At 43.8% G+C, this 13,796-nt stretch overlaps 2 protein-coding genes across 12 annotated transcripts in view; one reads left to right on the top strand and one right to left on the bottom strand.

Moving 5' to 3' along the window:
- Positions 1 to 10,700, bottom strand: part of trip13 (thyroid hormone receptor interactor 13) — a 46,551-nt gene extending 35,851 nt beyond the window's left edge. Inside the window, exons 1-2 of one of the 2 annotated variants that reach the window (XM_038796808.1) lie at positions 10,414 to 10,700; positions 2,853 to 2,950 (exon numbers count right to left, since the gene is read on the bottom strand). In XM_038796808.1, the coding sequence (XP_038652736.1) occupies positions 2,853 to 2,941 (89 nt within the window). In that variant the 5' untranslated portion in view covers positions 2,942 to 2,950; positions 10,414 to 10,700. The remainder of the gene's footprint in view (positions 1 to 2,852; positions 2,951 to 10,413) is intronic. The other variant, XM_038796809.1, reaches the window with a different exon arrangement.
- A 130-nt stretch (positions 10,701 to 10,830) lies between these two features.
- Positions 10,831 to 13,796, top strand: part of brd9 (bromodomain containing 9) — a 73,179-nt gene continuing 70,213 nt past the window's right edge. For 3 of the 10 annotated variants that reach the window (XM_038796805.1, XM_038796803.1, XM_038796802.1), the window contains exons 1-2: positions 10,985 to 11,033; positions 13,425 to 13,639. In XM_038796805.1, the coding sequence (XP_038652733.1) occupies positions 10,985 to 11,033; positions 13,425 to 13,639 (264 nt within the window). Of the gene's footprint in view, positions 11,034 to 13,212; positions 13,267 to 13,424; positions 13,640 to 13,796 lie in introns of all 10 variants that reach the window. The other 7 variants (XM_038796800.1, XM_038796797.1, XM_038796801.1 and 4 more) reach the window with 4 other exon arrangements.

The following is a 13,796-nucleotide window of genomic DNA, read 5'->3' as shown; positions in this document are numbered from 1 at the left end:
ATGGAGCTTAGGGGAATTCACTGGTTTAAATGTATCTGATAAAGTTAGTTAGGTACAGTTTGGATCTGAAATGTCCAGTCTGAGCTCACTGAGAGAAGATAGCCAAAGTCTCACCTGGCTGGTTTAGCACAGGGCTAAATCAATGGCTTTGAAAGCAGACCAAGGCAGCCCAGCAGCATGGTTCGATTCCCTTACCAGCCTCCCCGAACAGGCACCAGAATGCGGCGACTAGGGGCTTTTCACAGTAACTTAATTTGAAGCCTACTTGTGACAATAAGCGATTTTCATTGTCAGCAGAGAAAAAGATAACTTCATCCTTGACCAAATACCATCCAGATTAGGCTTACTCTCAGTTTGAATTTTGTGAGAGAACAGAAGCTAGAAGATTGCCTTGTCTGAAACTGGATGAAAAATACACAATGGTCCTCACAGAGTCTTGTGGCAAAAGGAAGCAATCAGCAGATTTGCCTGGAAGTATTGGGAACAAGGGACTAAGACATCCACACTCAAGAAATTGTAAATTAAAATCTTAGAATAGCTAGAATAAAGTAATTACCACACAACTCTGGTCTATTTATCTGTACTACAGACGCAAATGAAGATTGATGTGTCTTATAATGAAAAGGCTTGGGAAAATCAGGAGTAAAACTGAGTGTATAATATACATGGTCATAACTTAGTTTTAAGACCACTTGTTTAACTTGTTTAGAGATAATAAATGTGCTAGCATTTTCATAGACAGAAACATATTTTTCTGTTATGTAGTGCTAAATCTGTGTAATTATTTTCATATGCTTATCTGAATGTAGTATTTTTATTTGTACATTTTAAAGTAACTAGTTCACCTCCCATGGCATTGCATATGATGAGTCAAGACCAAACGTTGTCTTCAGATAAAGGCATAATTCAGCCCCAATTTTCAACTAAACACCATACGCTGTCCTTATTTTTATTCACCAGAAGGTGCCTGATTAAACATAGGATGCTGTAATTACAGCCTTTTGCTAGTGGTAGCACTGCTGTGCTTCACCAGAGGAGTCTGCATTTACAGCGTGACAGATTTACACAAGCCAGTTCCGGGTCAGGGCTGTCATGAGGCTGTGTGACAGCACCCCCAGGCCTGCACCTGGTCTCGTAATTGCGAGAGATTTTCCAGGTTTTCTGAGACTCTCACCTCTCGGCTTAGGCCACTTTGGAAGCAGGCCGGGCCAAGGAGAGGAGGTGGTGGGGGGAAAAAATTAAAAGGCAGAATTCCACCATCTAAAAGTTGTAATTCTGTCAGACAGCAGAGATGTCTCACCCCTGTCTGGATTTTCAAAAGGCCTTCAATAAGGTGTCCCATAAGAGACCAATGAATAAAGTCAGAGAATGTGGAGTGGTGACAGTGACAGAATGGATTACTAGCTGGCTTCAAGATAGATAGCAAAGTCAGATTAAAGGACCGTTAATTCAAGGGGCAGCATGGTAGCACAGTGGTTTGCACTGCTACTTCTCGGTGCCGAAGACCCGGGTTCGATCCCAGCCCTGGGTCACTGTCCGTGTGGAGTTTGCACATTCTCCCTGTGTCTGCTTGGGTCTCACCTTAACAACCCAAAGATGTGCAGGTTAGGTGAATTGGCCATGCTAAATTGCCCCTTAATTGGAAAAAAAGAATTGGGTACTCAAATTTTTTTAAAAAGGACAGTTATTCAGAGTGTAGAGGGTGAGAAGTGGTAGTCCACAAGGATTAGTGCCAGGACCACTGTTATTCCCAATTTAGATTGACTTTGGCATCAAGAATACAATTTTGAAATTTGTTGCTGACACTAAATTAGGGGGAGGGGAATAATCAATATTCAGGAAGACTGCAACAAATTACAGGGGAACAGTAATGCTTCCTCCGGGTGCTATGGTGTCTTCCCACAAGTCCCAAAAGACGCGCTGTTAGGTAATTTGGCCATTCTGAATTCTCCCTCCGTGTAGCCGAAAAGGCGCCGGAATGTGGCGCCTGGTACCTTTTCACAGTAACTTCATTGCAGTGTTAATGAAAGCCTACTTGTGACAATAAAGAGTATATGATAATAAATTTGCAGAATGGGCAAATAAATTTCAACACAGATAACAGAAAAGTAGCACATTTTGGTAGGAAGAATAAAGAAGTCACCTATTACTTGGAAGGTGCAAGTCTAGGTATGGCATAGGAATGAAGGGTCTTGGAGGACAGATACGTAAATGCCGAAAAGTTGCACCAGAGGTTAGCAAGGTAACAAAATAAAACAAACCAAGCACTAGGCTTTATTTCCAGAGGGATAAAATTGAAAAGTAGGGAAGTGATTCTCAACTTGTGTTGAACGTTAGTTAGATCACACTTAAGAGAATTGCCATAAAAGGGATGTTTGGGCCTGGAGAGAGTGCAGAGTATTTACAAATACCCGAAAATGCATGGTTATTCATATTAGGAAAGGATTGACAGGCTGGGTCTCTCTCGAAAAAAGCAAAGTCAAGGTGACTTGATAAGAGGTCTTTAAAATTTTGAAAGCATTTGATAAAGTGGATACAGCATGAATGTTTCCTCCGGTGCAGAAGAGCATAACTATAGGCCATCAGTACAAGATAGTCATCAAGGGACTTCATAAGAAACTGCCTTACAGTGATGTGGAACTCACGAGCACAGGCAGTGAATGAACTGAATAAGATAGATGCATGTAAGGGGAAGCTTGACAAGCATTTAAGGGAGAAGCATCTGCAGTATTTTGCTTTTGTGCTTTTTTAAAAAAAGCGTCAATTCTGAACAGAATCAGCACTTACCTTCAAGTACCTTGTAACCCAAAACTACTTTAACAAATTCCACTGCATGAAACAAAGTGGCTTACCTGTTCTGTTTCACACAGACTTCCACGTGTATTTGCATGGATTCAAAAGACGGTAAAGCTTGCTTTAATTCTCCAGCTGCCGCATCCATTTATAGGTACTGAAACAGAAGATTTTTTAAAAATCTAAACAACTGATGTGCTGTCATGACAGAAGTCAGCCCTATATTCATTTTCAGTGGATTCCATAACAGATTATACACTCAGGAACACACATTAGGTTATACCCCAACTATGCACACATGCAAATAAAGGTATGCCATTTTATAGCACTATTTGAGATGGTTGTACATTTAAAGACAACAAAAACAATTATGGATGCTCCATTCACAAATTTCAGTCACTCTTGAGCTGCACAGTACATTGTAGACTGTCAAGTGTTTTTGATTCTGTGGGCCTAGATGTAGAGTAGGATCATGCCAACCAAGGTTTAACCAATATAATCCCTAGATATCTCAAGCGAGGGACGTTAACAAACTTGAGGTTCAAACTCAGATTTATCTACCAGTGAAGTAACAGTGCGAAAAATACTGCAAGTTGTAACAAATTACACAGGAAATAATTGAGTTGTACAAGGGTCTTATGTCATCCAAGGGCTGCACAGATACCCCTACAAAGTTTGAAAATGTTACAATTCCATTGATTATAACTCCTTGATTCATCTCTGAATACATTGCAATCACAGTAACTTCACTGAGGGCTACTTGTGACAATAAGCGATAATTATTATTAATATTCCTCCTGAAGGTACTGGTCCTCCTAATAGCTTGCCCTGAACTTTCAGCTGTGATGATGAATCTTCTAAAACAAATCCAGACATTGAATGTACCAGGAGGAATCTAGGGGAGAAGCAGTACACAGCCAATGAGCTACATTTTGAAATGTCCTTAGAATCCCTATTGTGCAGGAGGTAGCCATTTGGCCCAACAACTCTGAAACAGGATCCTATCTAGCCCCACTCCCTTGACCTATTCCCATAACCCTCGTCAAATGTGCACATCTTTGGACACTAAGGAGCAATTGAGCATGGCCAATCCACCTAATCAGCAAAAGTTTGGACTGGGAGGAAACCCATGCAGACACGGGGAGGGCCTGCAAACTCCACACAGTCACCCAAGGTCAGAATTGAACCCAGGTCTCTGGCGCTGTGAGGCAGCAGTGCTAACCGCTGTGCCACCGTGCCGTATCATCGCTGTTACAAAGGTACAGGCCTGTGCCCTGGAGAGGACACTCCAGCTCTGCGGGGTGGTCCCGGTGGATTGGAAATTAGCAAACGTGACAACACTGTTTAAAAAAAGAGGTAGGCAGAGAGTGGGAAATTATAGGCCAGTGAGCTTAACCTCAGTAGTAGGGAAGATGCTGGAATCTATCATCAAGGAAGAAATAGCGAGGCACCTGGATAGAAATTGTCCCATTGGGCAGACGCAGCATGGGTTCATAAAGGGCCTAACTAATTTAGTGGAATTTTTTGAGGACATTACCAGGGCAGTAGATAACGGGGAGCCAATGGATGTGGTATATCTGGATTTCCAGAAAGCCTTTGACAAGGTGCCACACAAAAGGTTGCTGCATAAAATAAAGATGCATGGCATTAAGGGTAAAGTAGTAGCATGGATAGAGGATTGGTTAATTAATAGAAAGCAAAGAGTGGGGATTAATGGGTGTTTCTCTGGTTGGCAATCAGTAGCTAGTGGTGTCCCTCAGGGATCAGTGTTGGGCCCACAATTGTTCACAATTTACATAGATGATTTGGAGTTGGGGACCAAGGGCAATGTGTCCAAGTTTGCAGATGACACTAAGATGAGTGGTAAAGTGAAAAGTGCAGAGGATACTGGAAGTCTGCAGAGGGATTTGGATAGGTTAAGTGAATGGGCTAGGGTCTGGCAGATGGAATACAATGTTGACAAATGTGAGGTTATCCATTTTGGTAGGAATAACAGCAAACGGGATTATTATTTAAACGATAAAATATTAAAGCATGCTGCTATGCAGAGAGACCTGGTGTACTAGTGCATGAGTATAGTTTGGCAGTTCAAGCATGAGTGCTTGAACTGCCAAACTATACACTAGGCAAGACACCAGCCCTTCACATTTTAAGATGGAATACAAGGACGAAGCGTCCTGGCCTAACTTACGACCTTCTGCAGGTTGATAATACATGCAAGGTGATCGACAAAAAACATACAAGCCTCAATGTAGCCATTAGCTGTGCTGCAAGAAACAAGGTTCACTCAAAGTGGACCCCTTGTAGGGATACATTACGCATTATGTGGCAAGAAAAACACATAAGGCAACACTCAAGCATGGAATGGTGTTTTCAGTAAAGAAAATCCTTCTACTCATGCTAAAAGCAAAATTCTAAAGATGTTGGAACCATGAAATCAAAATGGAAAATGCTGCATAAACTCAGCAGGTCTGGCAGCATCTGTGGAGAAACAAATACTCATGGTGATTGAGTTTGCCCACAAAAGCCTCAGAGAGACTTCTTACTTTTTGCTTGTGAACAAGTGTGGACCCAGTTAACCATATGTGTACCAATGTCCCGACACTCACATGCAACCCTGATATCAAGGATCAATTCTATGGGGCACTTGACGCTGGCATCATAGAATTCCCAGCACTGAAGGACAGTACCTGCTAGGGAACTTGAATGCAAGAATGGGTACCTAGTACACAACTTGGCCAACATGCACAGGACACCCAGGAATTAGCAAGATGAATAAAAATGGGCAGAGATAGCTGGAGCTTTGTTCTACCATAGACTCTTGTGTGACAAACACCTACTTTCAAATCAAGCTTTGCCACAAAGTGTCCTGGAGACATCAGAGATCACGCCACTGGCATTGGCTAGAACTCATCACCAGATGTATCACCCTCAATAGTGTCCCCATCACTGGTAGCTATCTTAGTACTGAGTGTGACACTGGCCACTCCCTGGTATGTAGCAAGGTCAGGTTTCAGCCAAGGAATTACAAACAATTCCAAAATCATCCTCAGATTAATGCCTACCACTTATGATCTGTCCCACTGTCAAAAGTAAACCCTGACACTCCTGCTTTACACCAATTGTGTGGGAACTTATATTTGGTAACTGTTTCTTCCTGTGCTGTGTCAACGTGAACCACAAGTTGGAGTGCCCTCTCCAGGGCACAGGCATGCACCTTTATAACAATGGTGATATCTCAAATGTAGATCATTGGCCATGTAGTGCTTCTCCTCCCAGTTATTCTCTTCCTCTTGGTATAAGCATTGTGTGGACTGGTTTAGGAGATTAATCATCAGAACTGCATGTCATCATGAATTGTATGTCATCATGGACAGGTTCTCAGTTGGACAAGTGCTTTGGTGTAGCTGTGATGAATCAAGAGGTGAATCAAAGTGCTATAATCAATAGAATTGTAAAATTTTCAAATTTATGAGGCGTGTCTGGACAGCCCTTGGATTATACATGATTTAAGACGCTCAAACAACTCAATTATTTTGTACCAGTGACCCAGAAAGGACCCAGGTGTTCTTTAATATCTTTGATCATGTCAACAACACCCAAGGCCAGAGGGTGGTGTCAAAGTGGGATCATCTGCGCAACACCATCTCTGCAATCACTATGTAGGAAAAAAGATCAGAGGAATGCTGAAATAAAATAGAAAATGCTGGATAAACTCAGCAGGTCTGGCAGCATCTGTGGAAAGAAACAGAGTTGATATTTTGGATCTAAATGACCCTCCTACAGACCTGCTGAGTTTCTCTGCACAGACCTGCTGAGTTTATGCAGCATTTTCTGTTTTCATTTCAGGTTTCCAGCATCCACAGCCTTTTGCTTTTATTAGAGGAATGCTGACTGGTCTGAGGCTTATTGGACAGATATTGAGTCAGTAACTGCAATCAAGAGGAGAGCCCTAATGAATTAAAGCCCCCAGCACACAAAAATTAAATGCTTTCAGAGGTGCTGGAATCAAGTCTCAACGGATGATTTGGCATTGGGCAAATCAGTGCAGGTATTGCATAAAATCTGCTGCTGAATCTGGGAATGCTAGAGGGACACATGAAGGAATCAAGAAAGTAACAGGTCCAGCAGCAACCAAATAAGCTCCCTGAAGACAAAGGTGATCAACACTGAACCTAACATGGAGATGGAAGGATGGACGGAGCACTCTCTCAAGCTCTATACAATGAAGAACATTGTCACTGAAGAAGCTCAGCACCATTCCAGGCTTTCCTGCCATGAAGGAGCTGGACAGTGAGCCCAGGAAACATGGCATTCCACCGGATATCATCAAAAGTGGGAATCCAGCAATGCTGCAGCATCTCTATGAACTTTTGGTGTCGTTGCTGGAAGGAAAGATTTGGGCCTCAAGGCATGCATGATGCAAAAACAGTCCCCACAAAAACAATTACCGAGGCATCTCCTGTTAAATATCGTGAAAGCCTTTGCTCACGTTACTCTGACCAGATTGCAGACCCTGGTGTTAAGCATCTACCAAGGCTCAGTGCAGCTTCAAAGCTGGGAGATTTGCAGCTGACATGATTTTTTCACTTTCGTAGGAAGAGCTGTGAGCAGCGCAAGCCACTCTACATTACCTTAATAGCTCTCATCAAGGCCGTCGCCCTGGTTAGCAGAGACAGACTCTTAAAACTGTTGCAGAATATAGTCTGCTTGCCTGGATTCCTGGGTGCCTTTCCTTTTCCCACGAGGAGATGCACAGTTTCATCAGTTATGATGGAGCAACATCCGCGGCTTTCCAGATCAACAGCGAGGTAAAGCAGGGCTGTGTCTTGGCATCAATTCTTTGACATATTTTTCTCCATGTACACCTTTGGCAATTCAAATAATGATGTCTACCTGCATGACAGAGCTGACTGCAAGCTGCTCAACGTGGCAAGACTATATGCTGAGACCACTGTGTAATGTCCCAGTCTGTGAGTTGTTGTTTGCTGATGATGGCATACTGGCATCTCATACTGAAGATTGCTTTCAACAGCTTTTAGATTGGTTCTCCCTGGTTTACAAGGAGTTGGACTGATATTCACTGTCAAGAAGACCAAAGTTATAGGCCATGATGCAGAGACTCCACCTTCCATCACCTTTGACAGCCTCACATGGAGGTCTCTGACAGCTTCACATACTTTGGATCAACAATTACCAAACTGCTGTTTGAAGAATGGCAAAGGCCACAGCTGTCACATTAAAGTTGAAAAGTCGAGTGTGGACTAACAGCAAACTAACTGAAAATACAAAGCTGTGTGTGTACCAGACCTGTGTTCTCAGCACCTGCCTGTACAGTAGCAAGCCAAGAAAAGTGGCCGAACAGCTTCCACCTCCACTGTCTCGGACAAATATTGGGCGTCGCCTGATAAGGCAGAATGCCGAATATGGAAGTACACCAGCGTACAGGATTCCCAGCATGTCTGCCTTCAAGTCAGTGGTAACTCTGTTGGCTGGGTTGCATGGGCCAAACGGATAACAGCCATGCTCCCAAAGACATGCTCGAGCTTCTATGGTACAAAAGTGACATAAACCTCAGGCGCAGTCTAATTTTTTCTGAGATGGATGGATGCTAACTAACAGCTGTTAGGATGCACGAAACACAGCTAATTTGCAAGTTGGACTGAGGATGCTGGAAAAATGGGTCCTTCTCTAGTTGCTGAACTGTAACTAGTGGGGTGCCACGGGGTCAGTCCTCGGACGTCAACTGTTTACAATCTATATAAATCATCTGAAAGCAGGGTCAGAGTGTAGCATAGCAAAATTTGATGATGATCCTAAAATAGGTGGGAAAGCAGGTAGTGAAGAGGAGGTAAACGTTTTACAGATGGATATAGATAGGCTAGGAGATTGGGCCTAAATTTGGCAGATGGAGTTTAATGCAGATATGTGCGAGGTTACCCATTTTGGTCACAAAAATAGAAAGGCAAGTTATCTAAATGGAAAGCAGATTTTAAATGCGCCTGAGCCAAGGGATCTGGATGTCGTTTATGAATCGCAGAAAGTCGGTATACAGGCACAGAATGTAATAAAAAAGGCAAATAAATTAGAGAAGTGTTGTTACAATTGTAAAGGGTGTTGGTGCGGCCACATCTGGAGTAGTGTGTCCAGTTTTGTTCTCCTTATTTGAGGAAGGATGTGGTGGCAATGAAGGCAGTTCAGAGGAGGTTCACCAGATTGATCCCGGATGAAAGGGTTGATGTACGAGGACAGATTAAACAGTTTGAATTTGTACTTGCTGGAGTTTAGATGGATGAGAGGGGATCTGGAACAAGAGGTATATAAAATAGTAAATGGGATTGATAAAGTAAACATAAACCAAATATCCCCCTCGTTGGGCAATCTAGAATGTGAGGTCATGGATATAGGTTGAGAGGCAGCAGATTTAGAACTGAGATGAGGAGGAACTACTTCTCGCAGAGGGTGGTAAATTTGCGGAACTCACTACCCCATAATGCAGTGGAGTTTAAATCATTAAATGGTTTCAAAAATAAGGTCGATATATTTCTGATTTTAAAAACGAGTTAAAGGGATATGGGAAATGGAGGGGGAGGTGGGTTTGCGACCAGGATGAGATGAGCCACGATCTGATTGAATGGCAGAGCAGGTTCGAAGAGCTGAACTGCCAACTTCTGCTCCTAATTCCAATGCAACAAGTCTTACAACATCACATTAAATTTCAACAGGTTTATTTGAAATCACAAGCTTTCGGAGCACTGCTCCTTCATCAGGTGAAATGGAAGCAGGTTCACAATCACAGCATGTATAGGAAAGAGACAATTGCAAGATAATTACAGATTGCAATGTAAAGATGGGTTGGAATGTGAATCTTTACAGGTAAACAAGTCTTTACAGGAACAGAGTGAATGATAATCACAGGTCATAGAACATACAGGCAGAAGGAGGCCATTTAGCCCATCCCCATAACCCCTCCTAACCTTTTTGGACACTAAGTGCAATTTATCATGGCCAATCCACCTAACCGGCACATCTTTGGACTGTGGGAGGAAACTGGAGCACCCGGAGGAAACCCATGCAGACACGGGGAGAACGTGCAGACTTCGCACAGACAGTGACCCAGCAGAGAATCGAACCTGGAACCCCGGCACTGTGAAGTCATAGTGCTATCCACTTGTGCTACCGTGCTGCCCAATCGAGGCAGGAATTGTCTCAAGCCAGGACAGTTAGTAGGTTCATGTCACATTACATGTAACCCCCACCAGGCTTGCAGAATCCTACTGATTGAGACAATTCACACCTTGATTGCCACTCGCTCCACTCACAATATTTGCTCCTGTAAAGACTTGTTTACCTATAAAATTCTAACCATTCCAATCTGCAATTATGTCTGTCCTATATAGTGATTGTGAACTTGCCTCCACTTCACCTGATGAAGGAGCAGCGCTCCAAAAGCTTGTGATTTCAAATAAACCTGTTGGAATATAACTTGGTGTTGTGAGACTTCTTACTGTTCCTATGCACACAGCAGGGTTCCACAAGCACTAACATAATGAGCATATATCAATGATGATGGCTTAATATCGATCAAGAAGCCTGGAGGAACTTCATTGTAAATCCTACCCTCCGCCAGCACCTTCGACAAGACTGACTCAAGGGTGAGGGCTTCTCCTTCTCTCCAGGGAACCGGACTCGCAATTCCTTCAGCTTCCCTCACTCTCGCCGGCTGCAATTCAAATCCACCGCCCGCCACGCCACAGGCTCAGGCCGCGCACGGCGTCACACGGAGAGCGGGGCGGGGCGGAGGGCGGAACAGCCCTATTGGCGGGTATTACCCCAACCCGAGTGGCCCATTGGTTAACCGCGGCGTCAATCATGCCATATTCCCAGCGGACCCCCTCCTGATTGGTCGAGGCCCCCTGTCACTCATCGACTCGCAGCTGGATTGATCGCTGCCTGGCCTGCCGTCGTCCGGGGGGGGGGGGGAAGGACCCCAAAAGAAAGGTGACTTGCAAATTTCCAACACCCGACAGATTGAATGATCCGGAATCGTTCAATAATATTTATATATTTTTTTTTAAAAAAAAGGAAAATTGGCGGCCACAGGAGGCACCACACGAAGTGAAGTCCTGTCAGGCAGGGACGAGGGCGAGCAGGACGCCGTTGGCCGCGCGCGCTGCGCGGAGGCCCGGAGATGGGGAAGAAGCACAAGAAACACAAGTGCGAGTGGCGCTCGTACGATGGTGAGTGAGCCGAGCGGCCTCTCTATGCCCCACTCAAATGTAATAACCACTGAGGCAATGGTGGGGAGAAGAGAGGTATTACTCAGGGAGGGCCGTGGCCGGGGCCGTCCAATCAGAGAGCTGGACCCCGGCTAGTGAGATGGGGGGAGGGGCCCCTCCTGTTTACACTACTCGAGTACAGAGGCTGCAGCTCCTCTCTGCTCTTATTCTCAGTTTCTTTCTTTTCCAATTGAGGGGCAACTTAGCGTGGCCAATCCACCAACCCTGCACATCTTTTTGGGTTACGGGGTTGAGACCCACGGGGAGAATGTGCAAACTCCACACAGTGATCCGCGGCCACCATCGAACACGGGTCCCAGGCGCTGTGAGGCAGCAGTGCTAACCACTGCGCCACCCTCCTGTCCTGAATTATTTTCGTTTTCAACCTTTATTTCTGCCTCCCTTCTGTTTGAAATTCCTTGTCGTGCCGCGGATGGTAGCAATTGGTGGGTCATAGAATTTGGCAAGCGGCATTGCCCGTTGCCATGTTTCTGCTCCATATGAGCCTCCTGATCTAATCAACACGTCCTTCTCCCTGGCGTGCCCTCAAAGACATCTAGTCTGATGACACAATTGCCTCTGCATTTTACACTCCTGTCGCTGAGTAAATAGGTTTCTCCTGAATTCTCCATTGGATTTATTAGTGACAATCCAGGTCACAATCCCTTTATATTTTTAAGATGAAAACAAATTACTGTGGATGCCGGAATATGAAACAACAGAAAATTGTGGGATAGACCACTGCTGCCTCACGGCGCGGAGGTCCCAGGTTCGATCCTGGCCCTGGGTCACTGTCCATGTGGAGTTTGCACATTCTCCCCGTGTTTGCGTGGGTTTCGCCCCCACGACCCAAAGATGTGCAGGTTAGGTGGATTGGCCACGCTAAATTGCCCCTTAATTGGAAAAAATGAATTGGGTGCACTAAATTAATATATTAAAAAATGCTTTATGGGCTATCTCAGGATTTCTGACAGCATCTGTGGAGAGAGAATGGAACTAACCTTTAGAGTCTGGATGACTCTTTCTAAAAGCCTGTTATATTTTAGTTTTGGCCCTGTCCCTGTTTAAGTTAAAATACTTAGTAAATGCAGTGTGATCACTTGCTAACTGGTAAACTCAAAGGGAGGCACATTAAAATTAGCTTTTGAGTTTCCTAATAGCAATTACAGAATAGCATTGACATTGAAAATTTATTAGGGGAGAAAAGAAGGAAGACATTAAGCTTGCAATAAAAACTTGGAATTGGACGAAATAAAAGGCCACCAACTATGCTCCTTGGTAATTAAGTGAAATTATTTTTTAAGCAACAGCTTTGATTATAGTTGGTAGCATTTTAATCTCTGATTTCCTGTGAAAATCTGCCAGAACATTTCAGAGGCTGTTTTTTTAAGTTGTGTAATAGATTCTGATTTAATTGATATTTTGCATTCAGATAAATACAGCTTAACGCTAAGGGCACTAATTTGGCAATTGATGTGGTGTCACCTTGAGGGGGCAAACTCATACTACTTGGGCTTTAGAGCAACTTGGTGCAGTGCACCCATGTCTCTGAGCCAGAAGGTTTGTAGGTTCAAGTTCCCCTCCGGTACTGCAGTACTTAAGATTGCATTTCTCACAAAATGAGATTCAAACAGAGACATAATCTGCCTGTCAAAATGGAAAGGAGTCCATGGTATTAGTCAAGGAAAAGAAAGGGTGTTGGCCTTGTGTCCTGACATAGAATGTACAGTGCAGAAGGAGGCCATTCAGCCCATCAAGCCTGCACCGGCCCTTGGAAAGAGCATCCCACTTAAGCCCGCAACTCTGCCCCATACCTGTAACCCAGCAACCCCACCCAACCCCTTTGGGCACTAAGGGCAATTTATCACGGCCAATCCACCTAACCTGCACGTCTTTGGAATGTGGGAGGAAACCCACGCAGACACGATGAGAACATGCAGACAGTGACCCAAGCTGGGAATCGAACCTGGGACCCTGGAGCTGACAATGCTAGCTACTGTGCTGACCTATGATTATTAAAACATCAGGAACAGATTGCTGTTTGTGGGAGCTTGCAACGTATGGATTGTCTGTTATATGTGACAGCAAAACAACAGTAATTAAAGCTCAAAGTAAATCAACTTATTATGACTTTCTCCAGGAAATGATGCATCCTCTTTTGTCGTGAAAAAGGGCAAACCAAAAAGGGAAGGAGGTGAAAAACAACTTGTATAAAACTCTTAATTAGATTTTTTAAAGTGATTATTAAGGACAATCTGTTTTTATTGCCTCTCAATTTAGAGAAAATTATTTCAAAAATTGCTGCCATTGGTTCTTATTCATTTAAGTGTGGTGTTTTCCTCTTAATTACAGGCTTTAGCGATAAACCCCCTGAAAAGCCACTTAAGCTGGTACTGAAGGTTGGGGGAAGTGAAGTTACTGAGCTCTCTGGTTCAGGCCATGATTCCAGCTATTATGATGACCGGTCTGATCATGAGCGAGAACGACATAAAGACAAGAAAAAGAAGAAGAAAAAGAAGTCAGAGAAAGATAAACACATTTCAGATGAAGAACGTAGGAGGAGGAAGGCAAGTTGACAAACTTGGTTCAATAAAGGACAGCTTGCATTTATGTACTGCCTTTGATGTTTAAGTAAATGGCCCAACACTTCAGAAAGAAAGAAGAAAACAGGCATCCAAGTGAGGGGGAGGGAGATTGGGACAATTGACTGCGATGTCGTTGAAA

Source organism: Scyliorhinus canicula, chromosome 5 (genome assembly GCF_902713615.1).
Source record: "Scyliorhinus canicula chromosome 5, sScyCan1.1, whole genome shotgun sequence".
Lineage (NCBI taxonomy): Eukaryota > Metazoa > Chordata > Chondrichthyes > Carcharhiniformes > Scyliorhinidae > Scyliorhinus > Scyliorhinus canicula.
The sequence above is the reverse complement of the archived record's forward strand: the minus strand, read 5'-3'. Positions and strand labels throughout refer to the sequence as shown.